At 35.7% G+C, this 13,229-nt stretch overlaps 1 protein-coding gene across 1 annotated transcript in view; it reads left to right on the forward strand.

The window, feature by feature from the left end:
- IL17RD (interleukin 17 receptor D) overlaps nucleotides 1-13,229 on the forward strand; it is a 50,390-nt gene that overhangs the window by 17,094 nt on the left and 20,067 nt on the right. The window contains exon 2 of the mRNA XM_074914228.1: nucleotides 11,905-11,962. Coding sequence (XP_074770329.1) covers nucleotides 11,905-11,962 — 58 coding nt within the window. The remainder of the gene's footprint in view (nucleotides 1-11,904; nucleotides 11,963-13,229) is intronic.

Consider the following 13,229-nt stretch of genomic DNA (forward strand, 5'->3'; position numbering starts at 1 on the left):
GCATTTGATTTTAGAGTTCCTGTTACTTTTCCCAAGGTGTGATTTTCTATTATTATTTATTAGTGGGTATGGAAATTTATTATTTAGAAGAAAGCTGCTTTGACTGAAAAATTAAATGTTATTAAGATGTAGATTTTTTCACCATAGTTTTTTTTTTAATTGGATAATCCAATTTTAACCAATAACACAAGAACAAAAAGTGCTCCAAGGTTCTAGGAACTGGGTAAGAGCAATACTTCATGAAAAAGAATTAAAATATTGCAAGAGCTTAAACAGTAGTTAAGCAAATGGCACCAATGAAGTAATTTAAAACTCAAGCAGGTTGTGATACAGGTTGTCAGTGTTTTAGCAGATACCACATTTCATGTCAAGTAGTGTCTTAATTAGTATGAAAATGGCAGTTATGAACTGGCCATATACTGTATGGATAGAACGTGTAACCTTTGCTTTGGCCTACTTTCAAAAGCACTTAACATGAAATATGTAGGAAAAATGCATCTCTTAAACTGTATTATAAAGTGTGATATCCATCGGGTGTGACTTTTATTAGTGGAAACTGAATGCAGTCAGACTGGAGTTTCAATACTATTTCAAACATTAAATCTCTACTTTAAAAATTGTATTTAGGTTCCCTTTTTTAGTAGTTAAAAACGTCATGGGACTTGATAGCACAGAACGCCTAAAGAGTTTCCAGGAGAGATATACTTGAAATACACACATTTCCTTTATTTTTTTCCAACAGTAAGATTTAGCAATACTTAATGCTTTTCAGATCCAAGTACAAGACAGATGAGCACACAGGAGAAACTGAATGTGTTCTGTCTTCATCCTTTTTTCATTGTGAAAAGCCTCAACAATCTTGATGGCAGAAGCTATTCTGTGTAAAGAGATGGTTGAATAGCACAATTAGGGACAAAATACATGGATTTGCAGAGTGTGAAAATAAAAACTTCAGAAGAAAGTCAGCCTTGATGATCAGGTGAATTCTGAGGTAAACTTTATTAAAGACTGGTGGTTCTCAGACACATTCTCAATAAAGTCTCCTCAGAAAGCTGTATTTTGGATGGTTTTAATGTGTTGTGTTCAAATTCCTGGCGTTGATCATTATTTGGTGGAGCCTTTCCTACTTAAATGGCTGTAAGTGGGGAAGCTCCAGTTTGCTTGCAGAGGGGGGCCAGTATAGTTGGAATATTTGACTGTTATTCCTTCCGTTATCCTTCAGGTGAGCCAGAAGTGTTTGTGCAGCTTTGTGTTTATTTCTGACACATTCCAAATGGAGTTTTTTTGGCTGCAGATGATGGCTGTACTCCATAGAGGGTAACCAGGAGTCTATATAAATTCCCTGGCAGCTGAAGCTTTTAAATCTTCAGCCACCAAATGTATCTGCCTGTGTCTCTGAAGCTCAACCATGTGGATCATCAGTACATAGTAAGCACTGGACCTTCTAATCCTCCCTGCTGATTGTATTAGTGCTTAAGCTGTGAGAGTAATTTTCATCTTCTCTGTGGACCGGGACTAGATGGGGGCTCTAAGAAGGAATTTATTTGCTAAAAGTGTGTAGTTCAGCAGTAGGAATATCTGTTTGCATACTTGTCTCAGAGAGGTGGGAATAACAATGCGTGACAGTGAAGGAACCACAAAGCCCATACCTTCAACACAGTTAGAAGGAAGGGCAGCATAGCTGAGGCTCGGTTCTAACTCTGCAGGAAGCCAGCTTATGCAGCTTGTCCATTAATTTTGTGAAAGGAAGAAAAGGAGGAATACTTGATTGCTTCCTGGGGACAGATTTATAGGGAAAGGTAGTTTACTTTATTAGCATAGTTGATGTACAAGGACTTTTCCTTCTAACCAAAAAGTAGTTTTAGTCATTATGTTTGACATAATGGTCCTTCCATTTTTGCTGGTTTGTTTTTTTCCCATCCAGATTAAATACAGTCATTATGCCATCTACTCTGAAACTCTAGCAATCTGCCCCTCAGTTTTTTGATGGGGGAATTGTATAACGTGGCTGTATATGGAACAAATGTGGCACTTTTTGCTATGTTGTTGTTCTTCTTATGTCCTTTATGATACTGAACTTAATGCCAAAGGTACCTTTGCATTGCTATCACATTTGAAGTCATAGCTTCTCATTGTCTGAACCTTTTTAAGTTATGTAGTTCACAAAGATGGTAATTTTGGGAAGAGATGCTCCTATCATTTTAAAGAAAGTTGATTTTTTTACTTAATCTCCTGCAAAAACAAGATTCATGTGAAGTATTAAAAACACTGTTGGGGAAATGGTGAAAGATTCTTTAAAGCTGGAACATGGGATTTTGGCAAGCAAATAACTGATTGTTCTTGGAATTAAACCATACTGCTTACGAATTTTCAGTTTTAAAGTCTTATGGATGAGTACAGTTGTGTGTTTGTAAATCCCTAAGAATAAGGTTTTATGTCCAAAATAATTGCATTACTTCAAAGGGAGGGATTAACATGGAACAATCCCAAATCCTATCTACTTTAAAAGTTTTATGAGTTCTGTGGCACTCTAATCAGTAGAGTGGAGTTATTGCTAAATTACCTTGCCTCCTCCAGAACCAAAACTTCAGTCTATTTGTGTGTTGGTCCTACAAAACCAATGTACACTAGTTTTCTTCAGTCACGAGCTCCTGTGAATATGTAATATTTTCCTTAGCTGTGCCTGTATGTTTCATTTGTATAAGAAAGAATTAAAATCAATTTTCCAAGAATATGCATTTCATATTTTCTGACTTCAAAGCTCTTGAAGAACTTCAGTGACTTTCAAATAATAGAGGAGAAGGATTAGGACTGGGGGAAGACATTGTGTGAATATACACAGAATAGATGTGCGATGTAAAATTTTTCACATTCCAGCCTTTATATAATGTTCTGCTTTAAAGATTTCCTTGCAAGCAGCTGTTCTTATCATTTTCAAAAGTTATGAATTGGATAAACTCACCCTATACTGCAAATGGAGTATCTCCAGTCTGCTTGCTCTAAGTCTGTTTGCAGTGAAAATCTCCAGCAATGCAGGAAATTTCAGATGAGAATTTTTTAGGTAGAACAGTTATGAATAAAGCAGTTAATCCACATTTGATGACAGTTTCCCTCAGAATTGTTAAGGGGGTTTTGTGTTCACTTTGGCATTAGATTGAGAAGCAAAGAGCAAAAAACCCCACCCTGAAATAGTCGTAATTGTGAATTGTGTTCTGACTGAAGCTTAAAACTGAACCTGTGAGGTCAATCCTAGTTGCTTTTACAGATTTTCTCTTTCCTTGGATGAAACCTGGGATCAAACAACAAGTTTGTGCTAGGAGTTTCCAATTTGGAAGGTAGGAATCTGGGAGCAGAATGTTGTTAGTGAACCATTTATGATTTTGGAAATAAGTTCCTTTAGTTGTTCTCCAGGTGCCATTGCATATGCTCTGCTTTAAAGGAAAAAACTCTGGTTTTTGGTCTGGCTGGCTTCGAAGTACTTCCTGATTTAGGTGAAGCTGCAAATCTCTATGTGCATAAAATCTTTAATGATACACTTTGTATCTCTGAAGTATTGTTGTTCTTTGCTTTCCTTTTTCCCTGATGTTCTCTCCCCTGAAAGCTACATCATTTTTTAATGTGGTAAGCAAAATGAGTGAACAAATATATCCATATATATACTTATTAAGATAAATAAGATATATTCATTGTTCTCATGCTTCAGTCACCTCTCAAAACCTTTTCTTGATTGTCTTCTTAGACCTCTTTGAACATCTTTGAGAGAGAAAGACTGTGCCTCTCAGCTTATAGCTCTGTGTGCTTGCACATGAAGTGGACAGCCAATTAAATAAAAATATATTAATTGTTTCCTAGACAGGTTAGTGCAGACGTGCTTGGGAATAAGTTAAAATTCAGTGCTTATGCAATTTTTCCTCTAGGTGTGAGGGACCCTGTAGGCTTGTGGAGGTTGTGGATAACTTCCCACCATAAGAAGAAATATATTCTTTAATTTGAGTGGAATAATTAGCTAGCTTGTTGGTTTTGTAGTGTGCTGTCTCAGTTGCATAACAGGCTTCGTTAATTTCTCCTCCTCCATTATTTCAGATGTAAGTTATTCTATATATTTGTTGTTTATAGCACAAGTCAGTGTTCCTCAAACTTATTTGTCTTGGGTCCCTCTAAAAACAACTTTACTGTTTGCACCCCCCTTCCTTCCCAGTCACAATCACCATTGTGCACCTGTCTTGGCATTGCTTTTTCTGCCCCTCCCCTTCCCAAACACCTTGTCTTTTCTCCCAACTCTCCTGCTAGGGGTCATATCCCACAGTTAAGGGAACACTGGTTTAACTACAGACTTTTGGCTTTTGTCCAAATATCCTTAGACTAGCACATTTCAGTAATGTTTGTGGAAATGTGCATTGTTTGAAAATATTTCTTCTGTTGATTGGGGGGGGGCCTTTTTTATTTTTTAAGAAGGTTTTTGATTAACCAAACATTATTTACGCAACAAAGTTGGACAAAATTAAGTGTGACAGGGCAAACTGTAGAAAACTTTATAGATGAACTTGCAAATTGCATGAAAGAAATAGAAGCTGGTGCCCTTTTTCTGCCATGCATTGCTGCATTGAATTCCTGGGCTTGACTCAGAGATTTAAGATTTCACGGTAGGCGGCAAACTGTATAGATTAAACTTGCTTCTACTGTTGTTAAATTGTGACTTTAAGAACTGTCTGTTCCTTAGAGTAAACCAGTTGACATACATTCAGTGAACAGCTGCATGGAGCCATGTTGCATACTGGAGTCATGCTGTAAATGTCTGTGGTGTTTCTTCCTTACAGTGATTTCTTACCTCTCTGTCAGACTAATGGGTAAGGGAATCTTCCACACTTCCTTTTTTAAACAGAAACTAAAATAACCTGGAATGAGGCACAGCGAAAAGGCATTTCTACTGTTTGGTTGAGTTTTTTGGGGGAGTGGTTTTTTTTTTTAGATAGGATACACTGCAATTAGTGATCTTCAGTCAGCATGTTCACCTCAAAAATGTGAAAAGGCCCCCATGAAGCTTGCTGGCATATGAGTTTAGGATAGGTTTAGGAACCACCTCATCCTCTGACAGGATTTAAGTCAGCAGCTGTTGATTTCAATATCCTTTCATGATAGAAGGAACTTGAGAAAACCGTGTCTAGCTGAAAAGGCAGAAGAATTTGTTCAGACAAAATGTAATTACCTGTGTGGGAAGTCAACCATAAAACCATGGGTAATGTCATGATTTTGTAAAAAATTAGATATTTAATGATCACAAAAGGTCAGGACAATTCTTATACAAATGAATTACGAGTTCCTCATGTTTGGTTTAGGAAAATAAATATTACATGTTAATCTTAAAAGAAAGTTTAATTTCCCAGATTTTTGTGCCTTTTTTAAATTATTGTTGTTGTACCTGGATTATAACTCACAGTGTCTGTACAGTCCTGGTTTTGAATTTGTTACTTCTTAGAGGGTTTTGACTGTCAGTTAAGTTAGCACATTTTCTAAAAAAGGCTAGTATGAATGGTTCATAATGTTTGTTCCAAATCACAGGGCTCAAATTGGGGTAAAAAGCTGTATTCTGGGAGTTGGAGAAAGAATATGCTAAATGTGAACATGCCTGGCAGTTTAAATGAAGGTGTATTGTGCCTGCATCAGGTCATCTACTGCCTGGGAGGCTGAGCTGTGCTGAGAAAGTCAAAGCATTAAGTATGTTCACATGAAACAAGGGTTCTTCCAGTTCAGAGGAAGGGCTTAATTGATCTACCAGACAACCTAATACTCTGTCTGAAAGGGGCAATTGTGTAAAAGTAATGTGCTAACACCTGGAGATCCATCACTGAATATTCACAAGTAACATGGAAGAAAAATTGGGATCCTTGAACATGACAGGCTGTTCTCGGCAAGGATGTATTAGGGAAGAACTAGCTAATCATATAACAAGAAGATAATCAGGGGTTGGATGGATCATGCAGTTCCTTCATGCTGAAAAATGATGGTTTTCTTTCCCCACAATGCATAGTTTATAATGAAGTAAAACCAATGCTTTACCTTTTGTATCTGAAGCCAAATTCAAGATGCAATGCTGTGTGAAGACACTTTCAGCTCTTCTCTGGCTGAACTTGCATGCAGTGGCTCTAAAGATGAAGCAGTGAAACAGTAAAATAACTAACAGCAAAGAACCAAGCAAAAGCTGGTAATTTCTTGTAAATCATTGTTGTTTACATAAGAAGAAACACAAAAAAGGCCAATTTACTAAAAGAAGTTTTAAAAAAGTTTTGAAGAATCTAAGTCTCTGTTTCAGATATGAAATAGGCACTGAGAATCCTATTGCTCCTTGGAATTTACTTTTAATAAAACTTACTTCTTCAGTGTTGCTGAGATGTTTTTAAAAATGTTATTCCCATGATTTGTGCATGGAAAGCAGGAACACATATATGTGTGTGTGTATATATATATAAAAAGGCAAATCTGAACAAAATTTATGGTTGGCATTGTCATTTACACCAAGGATATAGTAATAACAGTTTAACCCATCCACCCAGGGTTTAGAATTCATTCTGTAGTCAGTGAAGTACATACAAGTTATACAGCAAACATTAGCATGGATTATCTATTTTGTTATATTCTGTTGGAAGCAATCTAAAATACAGGCGTATAAATAGTGCAGATATTTAATCTTTTTACTGATGACTGTAGAAAGGAAAGTATTTTAACGTGGTTGAAGGCATCAAGAAAGCTTTAAAATTAAAAGAGCAGATGTCAAATATAAAGCTTTTAGTTTACTGAGCAATGGGTATGATAAACATTGATTATTCATCTTGATGTTAGAGTTCAAAAACAATTGTCCCTTCATTTTGCCTCATGGGAGCATGAAATTAGGACCATGTGTGTGTTGATTAACAACATATGAAAGATGAATCATGATTACTGTTTTGGTCTGGTGCACAAGGCTATGCTTGAGGGGCAGTGATTTCCTACCTCCTTTACCAGATCTCTGTAATGAGTGTGAGCATCTATCTCTGTTTCCTAGTATGGATGTTAAAGTGGCTGCCTGACAGTGCCTATTCACATGCATAAATTGCCTTTGTGAATGAAAGAGTGTTTGCTCAACAAAAGTTGAATGTTGGAGTGTATTTCAGTATTACTTGTAAAAATGGTTATTCATAGGACAATTCTGAAATCACCAGTGCCGTTTCTGACTGGAATTGTCAAATATAGCAAATAGATGTTACTTTCAAATATGAAACTCCATATAGCCTAGATTGAAAGGACAAGGGAAAAATTAAACAGTAAAGGTTAAGCAGATTTTAAAAATTTCTTTCCATTGTATTTCATTTATGCCTCTGATGGCAAGCATTAGTTAAATTTAACTTTTCTTGGAGGCACAATTAGTTCCTGTGGTTAAAATTTCATTTAAGCTTTATTTCTGCAAATGTAATCCTAACTTTGTTCCTCTTTGGCATGGTAATGGCTAGGAAGAGCTGCTGCAAGTGCATTTCATTAATAAACTGTTACCGTAACTGAAGGGGGTAGATATTAGAAAAATATAAACAAAAATACAGGTTGGCTTATGTAAGTCTTTAATACTTGTGCTCTTTCATGTTGGAAGATGAATATTTAAATAAAATTAAATGACTGCGCGTGTCTTGAATGTCCAAATTACTTATTCTTTAGGATATGTGTGTTAGTGTTACCCAGGACTGTGCTGATTTAAGGTATCTTAGGATCTTAACCTTAACTGTCTAAGTTGCTTATGTGGATTGAGGGACAGATCCAACATTGATCTCTGGTTTGAGGTATGCGATGGAGATTCTTTCTGGATTGCTTGCCCAGTATAGATGCAGGATTTGGATCTTAGTTTGTCAAGTTTTCTGTGAAGTTCCGTGCTTTGAGCTTGCATAATGTGAGATTTAATGCTGTTATGGATAATTTACACCCCACCCCCACTCCCCGCTTTTGACAAAGAAGATTATTTGTAATTTAATCTGTGTACATTTCAACTTTGATTATCTGTTTAAAGATCAGTGGTCTATAGTTCTTCATAAAATACGTTTTGACTGTTTTCTGTGTGTTCCTTCTCAGTTAGAGTGTATAGAAGTACGTGAACTAAAAGGATTTTATAGACAAAGCTTCAGGCAATGGAGACTTACTTTCTAGGAAAGTTCAGAATGAATTAGAAGCTGTATGTAATTCAACAAATGTTAGTGGTTAATTAACTAAGAATGTAGAGCCCGAAGGCCATAGCATTAGTATTTATAGTTTTAAAGCAAGATGCTCTAAACAAGTTGTCTTAGCTATAAGCTATTTAAATAGCATAATTACTTCATGGCTTAAATACAAGGGAATGTTTCCTGAAATAATGTATTTTTAAACTTGCAGCGGTAAGTAGTCAGAGGATTAATACCAAAGTTTAGCACGATCAAATTGTCTGAGTAGCTTATATGTTTTTGTTTATAACTTGTATGACAGTTATCTAGTTCAACACTTTAAGGTGCCCCTAATTCTCTCTCAAATGACTGCAGCCTTTTCACACCTTTTATACACTTGGGAGCAAAGTTTTACAACCAGTAAGTAAATTCATCAGCAGAGTTCGGCTTGTATTATACTGCCTTTTTGCATCTACTTTATTAATGATTGTGGTGTATTGATTTATACTTCTGTTGTTGCATATTTTGTGATGTCACCATAATTCCAGTAGAAATGCAATTAAAGCTGCAGTAAAAAGGGTTGCAATATTTATTTTTTTTTTAAATACAGGATGTAAATGATCTTACTTAAAGAATTAAAATACTTGTGCTGATTTTCTGTGGGGTTAGATGAAAATTCACGTTGTTATAATCAGACAAAGCCAATTTTTATAAAAATATATATATTTTTATTTTGGTTCAATCTGTTTAGGGTGGGAAGCAATAGGCAAAGCAGCGCTGGGTGCATGGAGAGCCACAACTCTGCCACACGCACACAGAGTTCAAAAAATCAGAGGTTTTTTATACTTCTGTGCCACCGTCTTTAACCAATCCTCTCTCATCAGATGATTGTCCTGCTTTTTCTCCATTGGGTCCTTTGAGATGCTCGGGTCTTTGTCCTCCTCCTATGGGGTCTTTTGGAAGTCTCGAAGCCTTGGTCTCTTGGCGTGCTTTTCTCCTATTGGATCTTTTAAAAGCCTCATGATTCCATCTTTTGGCGGCTTTTCTTCAAGCAGAAGTTACAGGTTATCTCTAGGTGGGGGGGGGGGGGTGTTCCGAGAAGCGGTTACATATTAGCTCTAGGTGATGGGGTTTCCAAGAAGTGGTTTACCTATCAGCTCTAGGTGATGAGGTTTCCGAAAAGTAGTTACATTTTTCCAACCAAATGGCATACTTTATATTTTATCCATATATATTCAAACATTCATTGTAATATAGGTTATAGTAACTGCAGATCATTTCAAAACCCACACAGGGTACCATATTCTATTTTTACAATACTTTAGACAGCAGGATAGTGTGGTTTAACATTTACAGATCATTCAAACCTGTCATACCCGCCTTGCTTAACTTAGCAAATTAGTTACAATAGTTTATTACAACGTCTCAAAACTTCAGCTCTAGGACACAAAAGGAAGACAGGTAACAATTTGATGGTTCATCTGCCTTCATTTATAAATATAAAAAGTCAATAGTTTCTTTTTTGTTATTTTTTTTCATATTTTTATCAAGCACATATTGTCTTTGTTTTGCTGTAGTAGTAAGTTAAAGGAGATTTTGTATAGTTTAGGAGAAACAGTAAATGAGTCAGAACAGAACAGGTATTAAGAAAAGACTGAAAAAAAAATTCCTTCCTGTTTCAGAAAACCTTTTTGTCTAACAGTTTGTTTAATGCAAAACTAAATCAAAGTTAAAACAAATGAAAAGCCACCTAAGAAGAAAGTGAGATTACAAATTTCACTTCTAACAGTACTATCAAGATCTGCTTTGCTTTCATTCTTTACATAGTATTTTACCAGGATTTTTTTTAAGATAACTCATACCTTGTTTTTCTTTCTAAACACCTGTGTCTTACTCTTAAGTGAGACACAGTGAATGTTTGCACAATCTTGACAACATCTACTTACTGTTGGAGTCCTTTTATGCTATTACTTCTGTCCTTTACATTGTAGCTGTAAAACCAGTTATAATTGCATGTAAACAGGTAGTGGTTTTTTTAAAGATAATGGTAAATATGGTGTTATTTGCCTTTCAGGGAATGATATTGCTCTATAAGAATCAGTGTTACAGTTTTCAACTTCATGTCTAGTAAGGGTGAGAGTGATGCTACATTTTGCGTTTCAAAACCAATTTCACTGCATTCTGAAGGGTAAGGTGTTGCTATCTGAGGTCCAGAGTTCTTTTGTATAGGTGTAGAAGAGACACTGGACTCATTAGCTTGCGTGCGTGTTCTCTGGTTGGTCCTCAGTTTCTGTGACACTCAGCAAAGGTGGCAGTGTCTGTTTTAATAGTATTTGATAATAGAAAAGGGTGTCTGATGTAGCATAATGGCTTTCTGTAATATACACTTCTACTGGAAAAGTTATGGGATATAATATCTGAATTATTCCAGCTGGAAATCCACTGTTTCATTTGTTCTCCTTTAACTATTTATTGATTTTAGCCAATAATCAGTGGGAAGTTTTAAATTTAAATTCTCCATCTGTGTTTTTGTCTAATTAAACTCTTTTTCAGGAAGAATTTCTTTAAAATATTTAGTACATGGTAAAATGATTGGCGCCTCAATATGGGGGCTTCTCACATGAGTAAATACAACAGAAGAGTAATCCAGTGCTTAAACCACATAAGACTCAAAGCACATGGAAATATAAATTCCACAAGACTGATGCCAGAAACATAAATTACATATAAATATATCTGTATAAAATAATGTCGTGAAGGATAGATGTAGGCAAATACTGGACATAGATACTCTCTCTGTAGTAAGTGTTTCTCCCGTGTACAGTTCAGGGACACTGATGAACCAGGCCACAGGTTTTCTGTCCTGGCTTAATATCCATCAGTTATGTAAAGCTTTGAGTTCTGTGTAGTTCTTGTGAGCACTGAATAATAATTGGACTGTGTAAAAAGGATGACTTGATTGTTGATCAGTTCTGAGTGTGCTGCAATTTGGTGGGCTAGTTTGCCCAATTGACAGAGAGATTAATAGAGTCCTTCAGGCACCTGTTCTGAGGTAGTTAATGAGATGAGGAGTGTCTGGGAGGTAGTGAGTGCTCTTTAATCAGTTCTTCTGCTGTGTTGCTCCTACTTTTAATTTCTTCTTGAAAATGACCTTCACCAAGAAAACGGAGCTGAAGTGCTACGACCACAGTGCTTAGCAGTGACATACCTTCCCTCTGATTGAACTTCTGATACTCTTTCATGACGGTGGAATAGAGATCAGCTGCTTCAGACTGATACTCTCTCTTCTCTTCTCATACACTGTGTTCGTCTGGGAAAAAACAATTTGATTTGTCATTAAACCTTCATTAAAGATGTGGGTTTTGTATGGGCATGAATAACCTAAATGGTGGAAGTTAAGAACATCAAAATTTTATTTCAAAAATAGTCTTCTGTGATTCACATCGACTGGGCAAGTCATACTACGTAAGTCACAATTTCATGTTTTCATGCAAATATTATATTCAGACTTTTTCTCCTTGTTTTGACTTCTCTGAGTATAACATTGGTTAAGTTGATGACAGGTGAGTAAACACAGGTGTATGCAATCTGTTTTTTCATTGCCTGTGTTCAGATTGATGGATAGGGTGCCTAAACAGAAGGAAAAAAATCATGAGTTCTGTCATTGTTCAACAAACTATTTTTGAAATAAAAATCTATGCAAGTTGAAAGTATTTATTTAAATTATTTTCTTGATATTTCTCTACAGGGGCTGTCATCAGTCACCAAGAACAATGGGCTACTCAATATCACCTTTAAATATGACAGTAAGTTGAAAATTCGCACTACATTCACAAAAATCAAGGACTCCATCACAGTTTTCAATATATAGTAGCATGTATCTTAAAAATGACTCTAAGAATAACATGAGCTCTTTAATGTTGACATAATTTTAAAATCTGAATTTGTTTCTGCTGGGTCTGTTAGATCTTCTCCTTTCTCTGTTTCATTGATAATAAAAGGATCTCACAATTTATAGTAGTTTCACTTTCAGATTAGCCTACATCATCTGCCCAGTATTTGCCTGGAAAATTATAGAGAATGGTTTTATTCTGTGAAAGAACGTAGTCATTGATGGGTTCATTACAGACAAAGTCATGGGAAAGGATTATTTCAAGCTTTATACATCTTTGATGTGTAATTTTGGGGAAAGCGGTGTGAAGTGTCTCATGATAGAAACTGTGTAGTTGGTATTTGTATATGGGGAATATATTAAAAATTTGTCTTTGCAAGTATTAATATTGAAGAGGAATAGCATCTCTTCATCTGGTTGGAGTAGTTGCAACTTCTAATTAGCTACGGTGTTAAAGGACCAGGTTAGTGGCAAACTGCTGTCTACATTTTCAGTGAAGACAGGTCGTTTTAGTACTGTAGCAGATGTGGTCTGTTGCAGCTAAACTAAGAGGGTAGTCTCTAGCATGATAACTCTAAGCAGCAGGTTGTCTCAGTAATACTTCAACCCCTTCAAACATCTGCTAAATGGCTATATTTTATTGTTTTAATTTTTTAAAGGTTTTTGTCATCCGTGTTGTCTAATCAGACAAGTATGACTATTGACTATATTGGGAATTTATCATTGTTTGGTCAGTTAATGGCCATCACCAATATAAACTCAATGTACAGTCAACAGTAGGTCCTAATTTACAGCAGTAATGTTTGTATTAATACCAGTGCAAGTCACAGGTGGGTTTTTTTGCCTACCCAAAGCAATTAACTCAGGTGCTGAAAGTGGGTAAAATTTTACAGTTGAGAGAATGTATCAGGAAACCTAACAATAGTGCTTTTGTTTCATTCTGATCATCCTTTTGTTCTTCTGTTTTTATGTTAATTTCTGAATTGGTAATCCTTCACTGTGACTTTATAAAAAAATCTAATTAGATGTTAATATTTAAAATTAGCAAAAATTGTTAGATTGTACAAGATGTAAGTGGTTACTACAAAAAGTTATTAATTTTTTAATCTACATAAAACCAGGAAATAATATCAGTCAGAACAGAGATCCCCATGTTTAGTTAACACAGTGGCGTCTGTTTA

This window comes from Athene noctua, chromosome 10 (genome assembly GCF_965140245.1).
Source record: "Athene noctua chromosome 10, bAthNoc1.hap1.1, whole genome shotgun sequence".
Taxonomy (NCBI): domain Eukaryota; kingdom Metazoa; phylum Chordata; class Aves; order Strigiformes; family Strigidae; genus Athene; species Athene noctua.